The 17,923-nt window shown below is 32.2% G+C and overlaps 1 protein-coding gene across 1 annotated transcript; it reads right to left on the reverse strand.

The window, feature by feature from the left end:
* Positions 1-3,205: 3,205 nt before the first annotated feature.
* On the reverse strand, positions 3,206-16,664 carry LOC139484705 (uncharacterized). The gene is made up of 9 exons (XM_071268577.1): positions 16,561-16,664; positions 14,788-14,956; positions 13,858-13,961; positions 11,493-11,618; positions 10,558-10,755; positions 10,081-10,196; positions 8,449-8,569; positions 6,061-6,084; positions 3,206-4,614 (listed from the first exon to the last, which is right to left on the reverse strand). The coding sequence occupies exons 1-9, from the start codon at positions 16,652-16,654 to the stop codon at positions 4,112-4,114; spliced, it is 1,455 nt and encodes a 484-aa protein (XP_071124678.1). The 5' UTR covers positions 16,655-16,664; the 3' UTR covers positions 3,206-4,111.
* Positions 16,665-17,923: the final 1,259 nt, after the last annotated feature.

The raw sequence follows: 17,923 nt of genomic DNA on the forward strand, positions 1-17,923 counted from the left end.
CATTATCAACTGTGTATAATCTACTTATTTGTCCATGGCTTTCTTATTCTCATTAAATTGGGCACAAAGTTTATGTTCTTCTAAACTGTTTTCAATAAAGATAGATATTGTTGCAAAAATATATTTATGTTTGACACAAAATATTAAACGATTTTTCACTATTTGTGTTTTTTTTTGTTAATATGTCAATTACTTTATCGAGAATATTTCAATACAATTACTGTAACACTTTTCACTTTCTAATTCTGATGCAAAAAAAATCCGAAACAGTTATCAAAAGCGTTTCTTCGTTCAAAAGTCGAATTTAAATACTGAATTACTACATCTTGAACAAATTTGTTGCAGGTTCAATAAACAGTAAAATGAACTTAAAGCATTTTTCGATTGGAATAAGGACATAAAATCTGATGAGAGCCACGCTCGCAACACACTACAGGAGCCTAGCAACAACTCTGTATGGGGGATGATCGTTACTAATTTTCCGTTCTTCAGCTAGTTAAACCATCTACAAAGAACTTTGTGTTCATTTGTGTGCGTCTAATATATGCATGAAATATCTGCCACTGGACGTTAAGCAGACAACAAATAATGAAATGATCGCAGAGTGTTAAACTTTGTTAATTTACATAAAGTTAAATTGATTATGCAACTTAACAATGTTCAGTACTTAAATGAAAATTGCAGCTTTCTTTATTGTTGTGTGTTACAAGTGAAACATCTTCAATTATTCATTTACATTTTCTATAGTCGTCTGTTCACTTTTAAAGTACATCAGTCTATTTTGTAGTTTGTTGTTGCATCTGAATGTTTAATTGTATAACACGCCGAGATATTGCTTTACAAAAGAAACAACCATTACAACATACATCACTGCCCACAATGACGAAGGTTTTTTTTAAGTCTAAACGCTGTATTTTGAAAAACATTTTACCATCTTCCTTTTAACAGACTCTATAGATATAAATCAAAATGAAATGTTAACTGCATTACTGTCATGGGTGATTTCTCGAGCGGCTGTGATAGTTGTTTATACTAGTAACATCATTTTAGAAGTTAAGTTATTAATGGCTGTTAGTCTAAAGTATCCTCAAATTATAAGTTTTACAATTGTTAATATAATTATTTTTGCTATTTTTCATAAACAGGATATAAATAGAAATAAATGGACATTTTTTTACCGAGAAATAAGATAACAAAATAAGAAGGTGTCCATATGGATGCCCAAATCGCACAATCACTTTCTATGTTTTTAGTGGACCTTGACATTGTGATTAAAACTCTAATTTGGCATTTAAATTATATAGATCATATCATAAGGAACATGTGTACTAAGTTTCAAGTTGATAGGACTTCACCTTCATCAAAAACTACCTTGATCAAAAACTTTAACCAAAAACATTAACCAAAACCTTTAACCTGAAGCGGGATAGACGGAAGAACGAACGAACGAACGAACGACAAAAAGGACGAACGGACGCACAGACCAGAAAACATAATGCCTATAAATAGGGCAAGACACATATTTAAATTTATGTAACTTTATTGAAAACATATATAAGCGTTGTATTCGTAATAAATACCCCATGTTCTTTGTTCCCAGTCCTTGCAGTCTTCGAATGCGTTAATGTCTTCCAGAAAGAAAAGAAAATAACCAATTGGTCAGTTGTTTCGAGTCAGGAGCCGGTATATATACAGTGGTTTGGCCATTGATATCTGTTTGCCACGTTTGTTTCCCGATTATTGTGCTGTTTGTTTCTTTAATCACGGAGTTGGTTTTCTTATTTGAACGTTTTCACATTTGTTTGTGTCGTGGATATTCGAAGCTAGAGCCGTCTATACGACTTGTTTAATAATTATTATCAAAGGATGTGCAGTGACCTATAGTTGTTAACATTAATTTTCGGACTCTTTAGTACAATTGTCGCATTGACAATCAACATATCCTTATTTATATAGCATTGTTTGTTTACGAAAAAAACGAATTTAAACTTTCAATTCAACAACCACTATCCACTCCATATCCTACTCTAATGATGACCAACAAGCTAGATTTAAGCAGCACACACATCCAAGACTTTCAATAAAAGGGAAAACACATATATATATTAAGATCTCGCACGGCTGGTAAAAACTCCCATCATTATAATAAGATTCCAGCATTTCAAGCAGTCTTTAATGTATAATACGTACAAGAGCCCGCAATGACCTAAATATGCATAATTTCTTCATGGTAAGTGACATAAAATCGACGTCTGTTACTCAAAGTATCAACGAGACATTTACTTGTATTGAGATTTGTGAATAAACGTTTGTTTTCAAATAAATTGATTATGAAAAAAGGATAAGGATAGATGTCAAAATATCACGTTGTAGTAAAACGTACACCAAATGACCTCGAAAGACAAATACACAAAAACAAAAGTCCTCAAAATATTAAGATGATCAACCCCATAAAAATCACCAATAAGATACAACAAATAATGCATTTCCCTCCAATTTCTTTTTTTTTTCCTGAAACACTAAACTTATCGGTTGTAATATTTCATAGCTTCTGTCGTTCTTTCATTGTTGCGTTCAAAACGCTACAATTGGTCAAATGACTGACTAAAAAATAAACAGTTATGTTTTTCTAGAAATTGTTTTTCTAGAAATAACGGAAATTAGTTATAACGTAGACGGACGACGGACGCCAAGGGATGAAAATATTTCAGCAGTAAGTTTTCTTGTTTGAATTGTTAATTTCAATTTCATATCAGGGCCTTTTATAGCAGACTATGTGGTATAATATTAGGCTTTGCTCAATGTTGAAGGACGTACGATGACCTATAGTGTTTTTTTTCATTTGGCTTTTTTGGAGAGTTGTCTCATTGGCAATCATACCACATCTTCTTTTTTATACACACTCTGACTGATTTTTTCGGTCAGTAAAATCATTAAAGAAATCAATCGATTTGATAAATTGTTAAATGGTAAATCAATACATTAAATAGTTCCTGTCTGTCATAAGTTTTCCCCTGTTGATACTAGAGTTAGAGAAAATGAATTGACTAATTCATTAGAAAAAGAATTGACTAATTCATTTTTCAATTCATATAAATATATAAACATTAGAACCTTTAAAGGTAGACTGAAAATAATACACCAAACGTTTCTATTTAAATTTTTATTATGATGAAAGACATTTAAAAGCGTCATAATTCATAAATTAATTATGCAAACATGGACAAGTATACTCTATGTTAAACAATGACCGCTATGTGAATATGCAGACATACAAAACATAATTGTTAATTCTAAACAATCAATCTTTGAAATTTAATAAACTGATTAAGTATCAATAACGATGTTATGATGATATGTTACCCACGTAATAAAATAAACATGTTAACAAAGAACACTGTATGTACATTTGGCTGTGTGTTTGTTTATTGTTATTAACGAGGCTTAGTTATTCTTTAACTATCAAGACATTATACTTATATGAATTTTAACAAGTTTATTTTTTCTTTCGTAAAAAATATTTAAAAAAAATGCCGTATTCGTTTAGGGTGTTGAAACTGATTACACGGTTGATGTAAACATTTACATATTCGGAAATATTTCAAAAAAGGTTCCATTCCACATCGTTTTTTATATCTAATTGAAAATCAGTTCATTGTTAAATAAAATAAAGCGTTCTACATGTGCATTGCATTATTAAGGAAATAATAGTAGCACGGTTTATTTAAATTCTGATTAAATATAACAGAACTACTACACGGCTCGACTTGCCATTTTGGTGATTGTTTTTTTTTTTATTAGACCAACCGGATAGTTTATATAGTTCCTGTCGAATTTTCTTTCAGGATGTTTCCCACTGTAATTGTAATACAAATTTTCTAATTTTAAACTACATCAAGAGATGGTCTATTGATTTTTTTTCCAGAATTGATAGAAAGCAATAAAAAATGAGCCAACGGGTCTCGTCATAACAATCAATGATGGCTCAATTGTTATATTTGATAATCCAATATTAATAACCAATCAATAATCTGATTTCATAAATGTGTAAAGTTTTTTGTTTTTTATAATTGCTTGGAAAGCTCTAGGTAGTTGTTTTAATTATCCCATCTCAATCCTCCTTTTTCTCATAGATACTCGAATCAATACTTATTTGAGTATAACTCCGCCGTAGTCCACCCATCATATAGTCATCAAATGTATCCTTATATATTGGTCTAATGTTAGGAGCACCCAGTAAATATAATGGTTTGTTGTCAACGAAGATAGCACTCAACATTGTGAAATCGTCGACTTGTTTCTTAGGTCGGTACAAATTAGCCATGTTATACTCGGGTCCTGTGATAATAGGTCCTGTAAACCTCGCTGGCCCGACTATCTCGCCCTTGCTGACATCAATTTCATGTTCAGATGGTGGTTTTGGTGTCAGACGCTTTTTGTTCTTTGTCGGTAGTTTTACTTTTGGTATTTTAATACGCTTGCAAATACATCCATATTTCTTGTAACATAAGGTAAACAAGCAAATAAACCAAATCAAGAGTGGCAATATGGCAAGACCAGCTACCAAGTAGTATATCCACGACATGTCTGTGTCAGCTGTCTCGTCAGAGCTACCTGGAAATAACACATAATTTATTGTACAAATAAAATCATTAAAGGGGCACTAGCTACGAGATATATAAAAAAACTAAAGTAAGATTTTTTTTGTTCAATCAATAATGAAAGTGAAAAAGTGAAATAATAATTCGCTTTTAGCAGCCAAAATGGTTCAATTTTGTCAAATTAAGCGAAGAAACATTGATAATTACTCATTCACTTGCAAGTGAATTAGTCGACCTCATTAAATCCGTCATGTGAACTTCAATTTAACCCCTTGCTAGAGATTGACAACGCATGCATTGTACGTGTACTGGTTATTTAAAGAAAAAGAATGTCAACAATGAAAGTGAAACTACGATAAATCATTTGAATACTGATTCGATCCATATAAAATCATTCTTATACGGTTAAAACAATGAGAAACATATATTTTTAATCTTTTTTAAGCTCTGTAACTATTTGAAGAGTGCATGGAAAGCTAGGTCTGATATTATTGGTTAGCTACAACATGTATGTTATTATTGTATTGTTCTCAGTCTGTTACCAGTCTTTTGTCACATTATGTATATACTATGTATTGCCATAGCATGTTATATATGCTTTTGCAAATAAAATATTCATTCATTCATTCATTCAATCTATAAAATAAACTCAAAGAGACCTAAACAAATCCAATTGCACGTGTTGGTTTAATCTATTCATATCTTCATTCATGTTTACATCGCTTATATGGTCATCTGAGGTCAAATAGATAGTTAATTAGATGGCGTCTGGACTAAAATACATGTACACACGAAACGAACCTACATATTATCTACTCCGTGCTCTGGAAACTGTTTATTTTACACTTTTGGTAGTTTGGATAAATGTTTTACACTATTATAAATCAAATATGAGAATTTCAGTCAAATCGGTGACCACGAATTTGACAGCTAGTGCCCCTTTAATATAAAATTCCTTTTATAAACATGAAATTAAAATATATCGAAAAAAGTTTTTTACAAAATAATAGCTGGCATGGCTGTACATGCATTATTCCTAAAAAAAAAAATATTAAAATATATATTGATGTTATCAAATGTCAGGACTATAGAAATATCAATATAACAGCAATATCAAGTACGAGGTTCAAAAATTATCTATCTATAAAACCAGGTCTTAGAACACCATTTTGTTCGTCTGATTTCGTTAGTTTTTATGAACGTTTCCATTCTTAAATTTACCTTGGAGTTCCGATATTTTTGTGAATACTTTTTCTTAATTAAGAAATGTATGTTCATTGTTTATCTTTCATTCATTGTCCTGTTTTAATAGCAACGTTTAATTTGTTTGATGTTTTGTAATTTCCTGGAGTGGATTGGAATTGTTATTCCTGCTATATCTATATATCTTTTTTTGTTAGTTAACAATTAAAGCTGATCATGTGACATAAGTTCTTGATTATATGGAGTCTATACATACCTGGTATTCCATCCAGACAGATTTCTGAAGAAAAAAAAACAACATTAAATATATAATTTGTATAAACATTACTATTATAAAGAACAGGTCTTATGCATGATACACTAACCAAACTGGTCAACAACGAATCAACTGGAGTACAGCTATATGTCTACCTACATTCCGGCAGCAAATCTCACGATGAAGAGGGCACCTGTTATGTTGTACTTATTGATTAATAAGTCATTCATATCTGTTCGGATTGGGACATTACGTCTGATATGTTATACAGGAAGAGTACCACAATATCTTCATGTGATAGAAATCATTGTTACAATTTTTTGCGAAAGACAAATGTTGCCAAATGCACACAAAAAATGCTGTTTCACTAAGTTGTTACCATTATTGATTGTTTAACGTTTGTCCAAGTATGACTAACTTTGCCGGACAAACCTTCTGTATGAATTGATAATTTGTAATTGTACAGGGAACAAACAAACAATGATGCAAACCGGTTAAAGGTAATGTATTCGACCTGTTTAATCCCTCCTTACTCTGTTTGTGTTTGTGTCAAGTTAGGAACCCGAAATTTAATGATTGTCATGGTTTTTTTGTTTGCAGTTATATGTGTTTTCCGTTAGATTGTTTTGGTATGCAAAATATCGTTGTTGTTTTTTTTATAGCTTTTTTTGTAATTTAAGGGCATTTTATAACTGACCTGACGGCTTTTGTTTGCTTATATTGAAAGACCGTACAATGACATTTATCTACTGGTTGTCTTATTGACATTAACAAGCAAGGCACATCGGCTTAATTTGTATACACACATCTTCATTTTCCATATTTATCAAGTTAAAAGCACTTCAATTAGATTACAAAAAAAATCTATTGCTTTGTACTTAAAATTCTCATTTTTAAACGGAAAGATGTTTGAATTTTACAACTCGCCAAAAGTTAAGCAAAACCTGATAATTTTTTCAGAATTGTTTTTTACTTTATTCATAACTAATCGAAATAAAATTAAATTAACTGAATTTGTGTTTTTATAAGATACCATACATAATATTATTGGCCAAGTGAAAGTTTTGACTGTTTTCATGAATGAATTTTTCGCTATTAAATTTATGACAAAAAGTTGTAAAATGGCAAAAAACAAATCCAATTTGTGAATACATTCTATTACAATTAAGTTCAGTGACGAGTGTAGGGAAAACGATACTATTTATTCTGCCATATGCGACAATACTAACATTTTCTAAATTTACCAGATTTTATAATAAAAACCTGGATAAACAGTTATGTGTGGTGTTAGTACTTTATTACTGTATTCTAAAAATTGAAGCCAAATAGTATCATGACCAATTTCCAACGGAGCTTGTTTATGTTATCCATGCCCACCGTCATTTTGCACCAAATTTATGAAATTTTGGAAGCCTTTTCGAATAATTCTCTAGAAAATATTTCAATAGTTTTTAAAATTTATATTGTAAATTTACACACTGCAGTTATTCATAGATAAATAAAAAAATATATATTGTACCCTTACATCCAATCATAGCGCTTCTAAGTTGACTACCAAGACTACTGTTTTGGGTACACAAAAGGCCAATCTAATAATGGGAAAATGTAATATTACACTTTTCCCAGTAACCCCCACGCCTCCGGAAATTTCATCCATACGTCATCTCATGCTTTGATCTAATCGTCACTTGTGTCAAATTAACGATGTCTACAAGTCAGAAATGGTCTTTTGACGTGTTCGTGAACCAGCTTTATTTAGTCTCCGGCAAACAAGACGTACATGTAGTAGTGAATGACGACGAAATGACTATGGAAAAAGTACTGTCATCTGTAGGAGTTTTTACATGATCTACTAGAACGTTCCTGCTCATCTACGATCCCACTATCTCTATGATGCTTTAATGACCTCGAAATTGCAACCCCATATTGAACAGCTATTCTGCGCATACTCAAACCAGTAGTGCACATACTAATAACTTATTTTGGCTTATTTGAATTCGCAGTTATTTCTTTTCTATTGTTATCTTACGTCTGGGCATCTTCCAAAACAGAATATTTATCGTAAACACTGAGAATCAGCACGTAAAACACCATTTTATTGCAAGAAACTTGCAATTAAAAAAATTGTATTTAGCCTTATAGAAACTCTTGTTTTTTTAAGATACATAGGAATAAAATATATACCTGAGTTCTAATCTGTCCATTAAAATAGATTAACGAAATATATGGAATTTTTTTTTATTTATAAGCAACAACAAAAACGAGAAGCAAACACATTTAGGTGTTGCTTAACTTTTGGCGAGGTGCATATAAATAAAGAATAAGTTGCAGCTGATCCTTATTATTTTGGCTTATTTGAATTCGCAGTTATCTAAGAACTACAGTAACCTGAAATATCCCAGGAAACAATTGTCAGCCCATCTGGTCCTGGATTCGTAGCAGTTGTTGCTGTATCACAAAACTTAGGTGTCTCGGTAGAATAAACAGTGCCTCCCTCTTTCTTGAATGCCTGTAACAGTGGTAACGCCAATTTCATACATGTATCGGTTGAAGATCGTTTTTTTTTAATGCTCACAATCATGACAATCATTAAATGTTTTGATCATATCTGATTAATTCTTTGACTTGGAACTTTAAACTTGCCTCGATTTATGATGATACTATGTTTATGCTTTGTTCTACATGTATTTCTTATATTGTTATAGAGGCATAATTATATATTATGATAAATAAATTTTTGATTCGTTTGCAAATTTTTGAAGAAAAACGAATGGTCTGCTTTTACATTGCATGATACAGATTATCATGGAGAGACCAAACATTATAAACATTGCATGATACAGATTATCATGGAGAGACCAAACATTATAAACATTGCATGATACAGATTATCATGGAGAGACCAAACCTTATAAACATTGCATGATACAGATTATCATGGAGAGACCAAACATTATAAACATTGCATGATACAGATTATCATGGAGAGACCAAACATTATAAACATTGCATGATACAGATTATCATGGAGAGACCAAACATTATAAACATTGCATGATACAGATTATCATGGAGAGACCAAACATTATAAAAACATATCATATTCTTAAAACTTTTTATTTTAGGAATAATTGATGCAAGCTATACTTTATTGTAGTTTTAACATGGTAGGCATTATATTTGTGATTGTTTTTGCCCGAGTGATATATAGTGAGGGCTAAAATAACACGAATATAATGCCTATCCATATTAAAACTACAATAAAGGATAGCTTGCATCAATTATTTCGATTCTGAATAGAACAATTAAGGTTAACGCGTTTGTGTAGTCTCTTCCATGAACCTCCCTTTTTTGTTTGTAAAGAAGCACTGTGACTTTGCAGAGGGAGGAGTTTGAATAGCCAGCATGTACGGTTGTCGTATATAGGTAAAATATGTCAATTTCGGAATGCAACACATCACAGTCATAATAAATGAATTAGTAACATCATGTGCATCATTAAAGAGTTTGAAAGTGTTTTAAAGTTACAGAAATATATTAAGTGCATGATAATGTGATAAAATTCATTATTCTGAAGAAGTCTATTTACGCATGTGCAAACAAATTTTATTAGATTTAGATCATGGGTTTGTTCACACAGCAAATGAAGCGCGTCATATTAGAATTGTTTATTCTTTGGTCAATTAAAAGCGATGATTTTCCCGGTAAACCATGTTGTGAATTCGGAGATCATATCAAAACTGGTTATTGTCGTCTATAAGTACTTATAAAAGAGGGGCGAAAGATACCAGATGGACATTCAAACTCATAGATCGAAAATAAAATGACATTGCCATGGCTAAAAAGGAAACGACAAACACACAAATAATAGTACACAAGACACAACATAGAAAACTAAAGACCAAGTAACACGAACCCCATTAAAAACTGGGGTTGATCTCAGATTCTGAAGTTCCTTAAATTGAAAAATATAATTGTATTTCATTAGCGACTAAATTTATGAAATGTCAGACTACTTACAAAGCAAGAAAATCTGTAAGTATTCGTGTCGTCAACAGTATTGTCCTGGTTCCAAAGTCCAAGATATGTAAAGCTGTTCACAGTGGTATAAAATAAACAACTGTAGCTTCCATTATCTGAGTTAAAATCAAGTTCTTTATAAGCATTTTTTGGTTGAAATTTAGTTAAGAAGGAACACAGACATCATATAATTTGATGACTTTTAATCATAACAAAAAGGTACAAATTTACCATTTTTTTTATTATTTTGTTTTTGTAATTGATGATTATTATAGGTATTTAACATTGTTAAAGTGGTAGTATTCATATGAGTTGTTTAGTTCTATTTTCATAATGATATAAACCCTTCCATGTTTAATTTTGAGATATGTTTTCTTTTACTCTTCAGCTTAATGACCCATCGCAAATATTATGTCAATAAAATAAAAATGATACGTATATTTTACGTCTAATATGATAACAGAGTTTTATACATACGAGATGTTTGTTTGGCAGGAGAGGAACATGAATCATTGTACCCAAAACTAACTGTTGTTCTGTTTGCACACACATCTAATGTGTTTCCTGGACAGCTAGTCGTTTTGGTGCCGTCCGACAGGGTAATGTTTACACTCTGGAATATTGCCAATAAATCATCTGGACACCTCGTTGTCAATAACCCATTATCATATGCATCTGGAATGGAACGATAGGTACAAAAATGAAAACCCCTTTTCATCTGTTCCTGAGACCAAATTTGAAAAGAGCATTCTTATTTGTGTTTTCTGATAGAAAGAAGTCTATATGGTCCTATTACTATACCAAAGTCAATCTCTGCGTTACATTCAATATGACTAAATTTTGAGAGATGGAAAACCACTTTAGGGTATATAACCGGATTATAAAAAACTAACCTTTTGTTACTCTCATATATTATATATATATCAACTACACTAAAGAAGCAGCAGAACAAGTGAAGTAGTCATTATAAACTTAATTTAAGAATACATAACAATTTTTAAGTGAACTTATAAATGAATCAAAATTGACAAAAAAGAAAAAACGAAACAAATTCTGATTTTAATTTGAAAACTGTCAAAACATTTACTCAGCCAAAATAAATTTTAAAAGAAAAGAAACGATAAATTTGTTTGCTTTTATGTGCACTTTCCAGAAAATTCGTTTTGGAAAAATACTGTCAGTCTTATTACAAATTGAAGCACACATCCTAACTAAGTGTTCCCTTTACTTGCGTTAATATCTAAAGAAAATTTAGCGCACCATTATTTCGATAGCGTTTACGTTTATTCAGTTCATGTTATGTGCTTGTTTTATGCCGATTATTTTTGAAAACCTCTCCAAATCAACTAGCATATTCATTAAGAGTAACATGAAACAGTTCATGCTAACATGACATACATATAGTAACGTACCTGCTTTAACTAACATAACAAATGTTTGTTTCTCGTAAGGATATGCCCTGCTACACACATCTTCAAATGTAATAGTGGCACCGGTAGAATCGCCTAACAAATAGTCTTGAGCAAAAACACCAAATTCTAAAAAAAAATCAAACAATTTAATTACGACAACAACCAGATATTGTTCAGGAAGCGTCGATATTCAACCATTTCCAAGCGAATTTATCCCGATAATCCCGTTCTCAATCCGCTTCTAATCCAATTTGTATATTTCGCCTGTCACGGCTGCGTCCCGATTGTACCGAATGTAATCCGACAGATATCAGACAGTGACCAGACAGTTAACCGACGCTGACGGAAGTTATCCGTTCGAAAACTGTCGGAAAACTCGGGATGATCAGGTACTGTCGGAACGTAATCCTATCACGGTCCGCTCTATCGCATTGCAAACGGCTTTGTCTGGTCTCAGTCGTATTGTTTTTTGTACTTGTCGGGACTCTGACGTGGGTATCATTGACGAATTTCGTATTAATAACGGGACTGTTCCGGAACAGTTTCGGCAAAAAGGTTCGCAATCGACAAGATCTGGATGCAATCTGGACTCAATTGGCAGAAAAACAGCAATGAAAAATTTCTCCAGATCATTCCCGTTCCACAGGACATCGTTCAGAATACACAGAACATTGTTAAGATTTTGATCCGATACAGCAGAATCTGTCCCGACATAGGCACGATTGTAATACGACTAGAAAAAAATCGGCTGAGTTTCCCCGAATGTTACGAGACGCACCTAACTGTCGGTGTGCTTCGCCGAACTATTCGGACCCTTCCCGACCCGTAGGAATCTGTTACGAACTTAAAAAGCGTTCAGACATTGATAGGACATTCCAGATAATTGAGGATAGTAATCCGACTTTTTAATTTTTCCTGTCGTATCGCTGTCTGATCTCTAACGGGAGCAATAATCGGCAATGTGTGAACCCCGCATTAAATGGGCTCTAATGTCGGCGCTCAAATGTCCCCTAGTAGTTTTAATTTTTCGCTACAATGTCCTTCACCCATCATTGCCAATGAGAATGATATCTACAGGAAACTAATATACATGAAGGATGTAAACAAATATAGGTATCCGTGTGGCTTCGGCTATGCTTATACAATAAACAAGGCAACACTATATAAATAACACATAGCTGAGAGGATGATAGAGCAAATTGTTACCCCGAGAAAACATTGTCAATCGCGGCGAAGCCAAGGTTAACAATGTTCGATGGGTACCAATCTGCTCTATCACCCTCTCAGCTATGTGTTATTTCATTTATTATACTGAATGTCCTATCATTATTGTCTTTTACAGATTAATTGTATTTTAAAAGTATGTCCTATGACGTCACGTACATATCAACATTACAGGTATTATATAAAACAGCAAAAGTTAAGCAATATGTTTTTTTTTTTTATTTTGACAATCAAATAATTAATTCTGAGCAAAAAAACGTAGAACATAAGCATTGTATTTAATTACTTGATGTAAATTCGATTCATTTTCCTTTGAATTGTCGATTTTTGATTGGTCTAGACGAGAGGGTAACATTCAAAAAAATTGTCACCCTCTCAGCCATGTGATAGAGTAAATTAACACCCTCGCCAATCAAAATATGGCATTTTAACGTGAAGTATAACAAATCAAAATAACAAACTTTAAATTAGTTAAAAAGGGTCCGACTCATCAGATCAGCACAAGGAATAAAACAAAATATAAAAAAGACACAAGACAAAAGACACAAACTCCCAATCTAAGAGTACTAGCAGTAACTGGAGGTGAGGTCACTGTCAATTTTGACTAATAGGAACATTTCATTTTTAACATTTTTAATTTCTATTGTTGACACTTTCGATTTGACATTGGTAATTTTTTACTTGTTATTTCAGGTTGAAAGAAGGAAATATTAAATTGAAAGTGAGAAATGATAACTTGAAACTGGAAACGGCAACTTAGAACGAAAAATGTTGAGCTGGAAATGAAAACTGTCAAATAGGAACTGAGAAGTGTCAAGTTGGAGTGGAGAAATTTCGGTTTCATTTTTGTCAACTTAAAACCTACAAGAATATAGACGCAACTTAGATTGAAATAAAAAATGTCAACTTGGAACTGAGGAATGTTAAGTTGAAAAGAAAAATATTCTGTTGTTTGGTTAACTTGAAGACTTTAATAAAGGGGTAGTGAACTGTATTCTCCTGTATCGAAGCTTTGTCGGCATTTTGCTGTGTCTATGCTGGCTAATATGGCTGTTTCTTTATTTTTGTATATATTCAATCTGGTGCTTATCACAACTGTCTAATATAACACCACAATATAGTCACGACGTTTGTCACTAACCTGTTCCCAAATAATAATAAAATGTAACGTTGTCAGCCTTAAACAGCTCTATACACATATAAAACTTCGTGATTGTCCCGAATATATTAGGTTCAATCACCATTCTGAAATTAAAAAAAAGAGTATTTTCGTAATATGCTCATATAGCTTTGTAAACACCGAGTCGTTGATGATTGTTTCGGTCCAAGATGAAATCATCTGTCAATAGTCAATAGTTCAGCTTTGGTTTATTACTAAATATATAGTATATTTTTTACCAAAATAAAACAAAAAAAAAACTAACAAATGTTCACACTCAACCTTTAAATGTGACACCACTGACGTTCATAAAAGAAAGGATGATGAGCTGTTACATGTATTTGCATATAACATATATTGTATTTTATACACTGATATTGTATTTCTCTTATGGTCATTTTTCGATTATTGTCAGTTTGTCCTAGCATTTGGGTAGTAAGGTTATCAAAAATCTAACGGGAGGGGTCATGTTTAAGGTTATCATACAAAAATAGATTCCTAGATTCTATAATGTAATACCATTGTGTACTATTTGGTAAGTTGATACGGAATATTTATCAACAAGGTCTTGGTATCATCTGATTTTATTTTTTAAGCAGAACGAGACATTTTTTGACATAACCCATGGTTGTCAACTTTCTACTCAGACATTGGTGACGTTTTACAATGTCTAAGTAACAGCTGCAAGCTCTTGATTATCGAATGAGTTGGAAAATGTGCAGGTGAAGTAGGTATATTGCTACTAAGGTAGGGAGGGGGGATTGATTATTTTAGAATTGAAATTGTGCTGTTTCACATAGATTCTGGTATTGAGATGACCGCTGATGTTAAATTCGAGGTATACATCTAAAGATGAGTCAGAGGAAGCCGTGCCTGTTTTTTTTTAATTTCTAGAAAATGATGTGAACTTACTTCAGGACGTATCGGTCTTCTCTTTTCTCAAGGCATTCGAAATCTGATTTCGGTGTATTAGGAATTGTTAATGGGTAGTTAAGTATATGTGTTACATTAGCACCTAGTATTCCCGTAGCAGCACTGACATAGGTATCTTCTTCACCAAATGGCATCATACATTGGCCATCTGAAAATAAAGCATAATTACCGATGTAAACGTTCGAATATTGTTATATATCTGTACCGAAATTCACTGGTAATATATTATGCACCTTAAAATGTCTGATTTATATGTTTGAAATATCAAAATCATATGCACTAAATAACTTTGAAGAAAAGGTACATTGTTAAACAAAATTTAGAAACTCGGTTGATATAAATAAAATGCATATATATACCCAATGTTAGTCCATAAGGTAATTCCGCGAGTATCAAAATAAGCACCTCAGTTATCTACATATCTAAACTTCTAATTACATAGTGAAGTCCAAATGATTTTTTAAGCAGTATAAATATGGTCATTATAACTACTCTACCCATGCTGAGAGGTGTCCATTTTGCTAGGTGAGATGTACGAATACTCAGCCACATCCGGCAAGGAAGAGAAAACATTTTATGTCATCGTGTTGGATTGAACCATGCTCATGTTCGTGGTAAATAACTCCTTTGGTACATGTTGAGTGGTGCCCGGGTGACTTCATAAATTGCTTAATTGATAGACACATATGATAGTCTGCCTCTAACAAACCACATGGCATTTACAAAAAAATGTACCCCTTAATTCCGGACCACTACTTTAAAAAAAAAAGCACCTGAATAATTGGTTCTCTATACGAATATGCATGAAATATTTGTCACTGGACGTCAAAGCAGACAATTGGTTATTAACCACGTATCACCGAATAGTTTTAGTATTCTATATTGGTTCATTTTTACAAACCTCGGAGTTCAAAATATCAAAATAAGAAGATATGTATAATTGCAAAAAGTAAAAAAACACAAATACTGAACTCAGAGGAAAATCTAATCGGAAAGTTCATAATCACATTGCAAAATCAAATGACAAAACACATAAAAAACGAATGGACAAGAACTGTCATATTCCTGACTTTGTACAGGCATTTTCAAATGTAGAAAATGGTGGATTAAACCTGGTTTTATAGCACTAAACCTCTAACTTTGATGACAGTCTCATAAAATTCCGTTATATTTATAATGATGCGTGAACTAGACAGACATAATAAATAAAATAGTCAAAATATGGGTACAGCAGTAGATACATTTTGTAAGTCTAAACATGACACAAATGACGTAGAAGTTTTAATAACTGTATGTCAGCGTACAGCCTTCAACAATGGGCAGAACCTAACCTGCCTTGAAAAGCTAGAAAACTTTCAACCTGATTCATATTCAAAACAAAAAACAAAATTAAATAATATTTGAATGTGGCGGGGGTTAACAGGTTTGCTTGTGTCACCCCCCCCCCAACCCCTCACCTTTCGTTCCTGTGTTAGTGGTGTATACCAGTGCAACATAATAAAATCCTAACAAAATCAGAAAATCAGTTGAAAGGACTTAACTCATCAGATCGATACGTAAAAAGCATTTAAAACCCTAACAAAAGCTCAAAAGACAAAAAAAGTACTGATTTGGGAGTACTCGTAGTCTAACAAAGCCACTTCAACACCAACTAATGAAAATTGTCTACGAATCAAAATGTCTTCATCAGAAATCTACTTTCTTTATATAAATATGTTTTCACTTAAATTCTCTGAATGTATAAGGAATTACCTGCTTTTTTCGTCCAAATATTTGTAGAGAAGCACAACACAAAAGATATCCATGAAAAGTATCTCAACATTTTCTTGTTTTGTATAACATGCATAAACGCCACTTGGTTAAGGGCAGAGTGACAAAAATTATTATCATTCAATATTTTGAAAATTGTACCCCAAATTAAATTGTACTATATTATTAATTTGATTTAATTTTAAACGTCGCGTGTAACGTATTGATACATTACCCTCCGAACACATAATTCTTTGTCATAAAGGCGATTTAATTACGATTTGGGGATATTTCAATAATTTATAATGTTCTGTTATTAAAGGATAGTCTAGTATATTGGACCATGTAAACAATAAAGTAACAGTGTTCCTACTATTCTAATTACTTATTGGTGTTTAGTTACAAAAGTCTCCTACAAGGCAATACACTAAATGACCGTCTGCTTAATGTGGTAATCATTATTAAACGTGCTTATATCGTGCTTTTAAAAAAAATATGACAAAATAGAAATGATACTGTTATAATGTTTAATTATTATTATAATTTGTATTTCTGCCTATGTTTGTTGTTCAATGCATCTATCTGATGAGCGTTAACAATAATTGTCAAAATGAAGGGAAACAATACTAAGTTATAGGTAGTAAATTGTAATTTTAGGACGAGTCGATGTTTCAGTAATATTTGTATTTTTGTAAAATTTAAATTATGATTAATTTATTTTAAAAAAATCCAGTAAACATTCATTCCCGTGAATAATATGCAAAAAAGTGGGATCGTGATCATGTAATTTGAAGCTGTAAATTTATAAAAACAAATAATATTTTATCACGACATAAATCAGATTGAAATTGTTCAGAAGGCCTCCAGATTATCCCGTTCTAAATCAGATTCTATTGCGATTTGTATCTTTCGCCTTGTAAAATAAAAAAAAAACGAATGTGCCCCGACAGCGTCCCGATTCTTACAGTTTTGGACCATTCCAGATCCATAGGACTCTGTTCCAGACTTAAACGGCTGCGTTCAGACAAAAATATGATATCCAGATCACTGAGGATAATAGTCGTACTTTTTCACTTTTCTTTTCTGATCTCAAATGAAAACTGGACTGTGTGCGACTGAATTCTCAATAGTTAGATGAGTCCCTTTCCATCTGGGAAACTCAGCAGATTTTAACTTGATTGATTGATGATTGCCAATGAGACAACTATTCTCCAAAATTCAAATAATAAATAAAAGTGGACGTTAGCAATGATAGGCAACCATACGGCCTTAAATAATGAGAAGCATGATCTGGAGACATTTTTAATGTCGTGTCCTGCCAATTGAATACAGGTTGCGTTCAGATCTTGCTGGACGTCTTCCGCCT

The sequence above is a fragment of the Mytilus edulis genome, chromosome 8, assembly GCF_963676685.1.
Source record: "Mytilus edulis chromosome 8, xbMytEdul2.2, whole genome shotgun sequence".
NCBI lineage: Eukaryota > Metazoa > Mollusca > Bivalvia > Mytilida > Mytilidae > Mytilus > Mytilus edulis.

Coding starts and splice junctions, on each gene's coding strand:
- LOC139484705 (XM_071268577.1), bottom strand. CDS start 16,654: ATGCATGTTATACAAAACAAGAAAATGTTGAGATACTTTTCATGGATA. Junction 13,962..14,787: donor GAAGACCGATACGTCCTGAA/GTAAGTTCACAT, acceptor TTTTAATTTCAG/AATGGTGATTGAACCTAATA. Junction 8,570..10,080: donor CTTACAGATTTTCTTGCTTT/GTAAGTAGTCTG, acceptor CCACTGTTACAG/GCATTCAAGAAAGAGGGAGG.